Source organism: Strix uralensis, chromosome 33, assembly GCF_047716275.1.
Source record: "Strix uralensis isolate ZFMK-TIS-50842 chromosome 33, bStrUra1, whole genome shotgun sequence".
In the NCBI taxonomy this organism is placed as follows: Eukaryota; Metazoa; Chordata; class Aves; order Strigiformes; family Strigidae; genus Strix; species Strix uralensis.
Window position 1 is genome coordinate 3,595,143 of NC_134004.1, and position 2,750 is coordinate 3,597,892.

General features: G+C 65.4%; 1 protein-coding gene across 1 annotated transcript; it reads left to right on the forward strand.

The window, feature by feature from the left end:
- The first annotated feature begins 316 nt into the window (after positions 1-316).
- On the forward strand, positions 317-2,183 carry LOC141936665 (inhibin beta C chain-like). The gene is made up of 2 exons (XM_074853809.1): positions 317-605; positions 1,423-2,183. The coding sequence occupies exons 1-2, from the start codon at positions 317-319 to the stop codon at positions 2,181-2,183; spliced, it is 1,050 nt and encodes a 349-aa protein (XP_074709910.1).
- The last annotated feature ends 567 nt before the right edge of the window (positions 2,184-2,750 follow it).

Below are 2,750 nucleotides of genomic sequence, written 5' to 3' on the forward strand. Positions count from 1 at the left end.
CTGGCCGGGGTACCCCCCTGCCTTGGGGACCCGACGCCCTCGCGCGGAGCTAGGGGGACGGTGGCCCCGCTGCTCGCGGAGCCCCTTCCCCGGGACAGCGGGGCACCACCCGCCCCCGCCGCGGGGGGGGGGGGGGGGGGGGGGGGGCTAATCCTGATAATCCCCCGCCCCGGCCACCGCCCGACGGGACGGGACAGGCAGGTGAGCCGGCCAATGGCGGGGGGGCGCCGGGCCCGCCCCCGGCCGCAGGTGCCCAAAGCGGGCGCGCGGCACCGCGCCACTCCCGGTGCCGGCCCGGTCCGTCCCGTCGGTGCCGATGGCGGCGCGAGGCGCGGGCCCGTGGCTGCTGCTGGCGGCGGTGCTGTGCGCGGCGGCGGAGCCGCGCTGCCCGTCGTGCGCGGCGGGCGCGGAGCGGCGGCTGCTGGAGGAGGCGGCCAAGCGGCAGCTGCTGGAGAAGCTGCGGCTCCGCGAGCGGCCGAGGCTCCCCCACGCCGTGCCCCGCGCTGCCGTGGCCCGCGCCCTGCGGCGGCTGCAGGCGGGCGGCGCTCGCCGGGGCCCCGACGACGAGGAGCAGGGCTACGAGATCATCAGCTTCGCGGAGCCAGGTGGGTGTGCGCGGCCGCCGTGGTCGCCCACGCGGCCCCCGTGGGCCGGGGCCCCCGACAGCGCTCGGGTGGGCCGGGCTGCTCCCGGCGCCAGACCGCGGGAGACCCTGGTGAGCCCGCGCCGGGCCGGCCCCTGGAGCAGGGTCTCCCAGCCCTGGGCCGGCAGGGACCACGAGGATGTGCAGTCCCTCAACCTCGGGGTGCTGCTGCCCTGCTGGGGCCGGAGTCCTGGCCATCTGCCTCCTCACAGCGCAGTGAGGGTGCTTGAAGCCCCATGCAGGCTGTGATTAAATCATTAGTTAATGCACCTGCTGTGCACTGGTGACCTCCCAGCAGGAAGGCTCAGTCTGTGAGAAGGAGAGATGGCCCCTCTCTTGCTCCTGCGTTGGCCAGCTGGGACCCTGTGCCTGAAGTGCTGCAATGCCAGTCCCCTTCCTGAAGGCATCCTGGTGCCTGGGACTCCCCACAGTTGGACATGGGAGCTGCAAGAACTGCCTTGGGGGGGGCACTGGAAACTCTCCAGCCTTGTGCTGTGCAGCAAAGGGGAAGGGTCAGAAGGGCCAGGGGAGAGCAGGTGTCCCCTGCCCCCTTCTGTGCCCATTCTGCTGGGCAGTGTGGGACAGTCGCCCATTCCAACACTGCCCGCCTCCAGGTAGCGTTCCCAAGGAGGAGAGAGGGACAGACTGAGGGCCCTGGAAAGGGAGGGAAGATTGTAGGTCTTTCCTGGGAATGTGTTGAAAGAGATTGGCCTTGATGAGCAACCTCACCTTCCCTAACACCCTGCAGCATTCACCTCCTCCTCCATTTCTCCCCTCAGAGACCACGTCTCCCTCTGGCTTGGGGCTGCAGTTCCAGTTCAGCCGTACACAAGACCAGGACGTTCACATCCTGCAGGCTCAGCTTTGGCTCTACCTTCGAGTTCCCCGAGACCTGGTAGCCAGCCTCACCCTGAGAATCTTCCTTGCCAGTGGGGACGGTGATTTGGTGGGGGGCAATCGCACGTTGCTGAGTGAGAGGCGACTGAGTGCTAAGGGCAGCGGCTGGCGCGCCTTCACCCTCATGCCTGGCCTGCAGAGCTTCTTTGAGGGAGAGCACAGGACCCTGCGGCTGGAACTGGAAAGCCACAGGGATGGGGCTGGTATCACGGCAGTAGTCAATGCCAGCTGGTCCCACCAGCCCTTCTTGGTGGCCAAGGCAAAGGTGCGGGAGCCGGGACACCATGTGGCCAAGCGCAGCCTCCGCTGCAGCCAGAACTCCAACCTTTGCTGCCGCAAGGACTACTACGTGGATTTCCGTGACATTGGTTGGAACGACTGGATCATTAAGCCAGAGGGCTACCAGATAAACTACTGTGTGGGCCAGTGCCCTCTACATGTGGCAGGCAGCCCTGGCATGGCCTCTTCTTTCCACACAGCTGTCTTCAACCTTGTCAAAGCTAACAACATCCAGGCATCAGGGCACTCCTGCTGTGTGCCCACACGACGCCGGCCACTCTCTGTCCTCTACTTCGATCGCAATAGCAACATTGTCAAGACTGACATCCCTGACATGATTGTTGATGCCTGTGGCTGTAGCTAGGGTTGGGGGAGCTGTGCTGGGTACCCACCTTCTCCAGGACTGTCTCTCTTGGGGCGGGGTGGGGGGGTGGGAGGGGTGGGGTGGCGGTGGAGGGGGGGGTGGGTGGAGGGGTGGTGGGTGGAGGGGAAAGCTGGAGAGCTCCCTTGAGCTGGAATCAGACCGTGGTGCAGTGGACCCCTTTTGAAAAGTTGGTAGGGAGGGAGAGGGTCTCATCAGAGGGAACAGGGCTTGTCTCCAGAGAGCGACTGGGGCAGGGGTCTCTGGAGATGTCAGACAGAGCCAAGGCCACATCAGACTGCCTGAGTCTGAGCTGTGGGTGGTTGGTGACTGGGCATCCCTGCCCTGACTGGCATCATTCCTCTGGTGCCAAGCTGATACCACATTTCCAGTGGTTGTGTTCCCCTCTGTGCATGGGGTGAGGCGGCCCTGCTTTGGTCGCACTCAGAGTGTCTGGTGACAGTTTGGAATTCAGCCTCCTTGAGAGCAGAGTGGGATATGGGTCTGTTTCCTCCAAGTGGGAAACTGGAGGACAAGAGGCAGTCCTACTTTTCTCCCCTACGGCAGCAA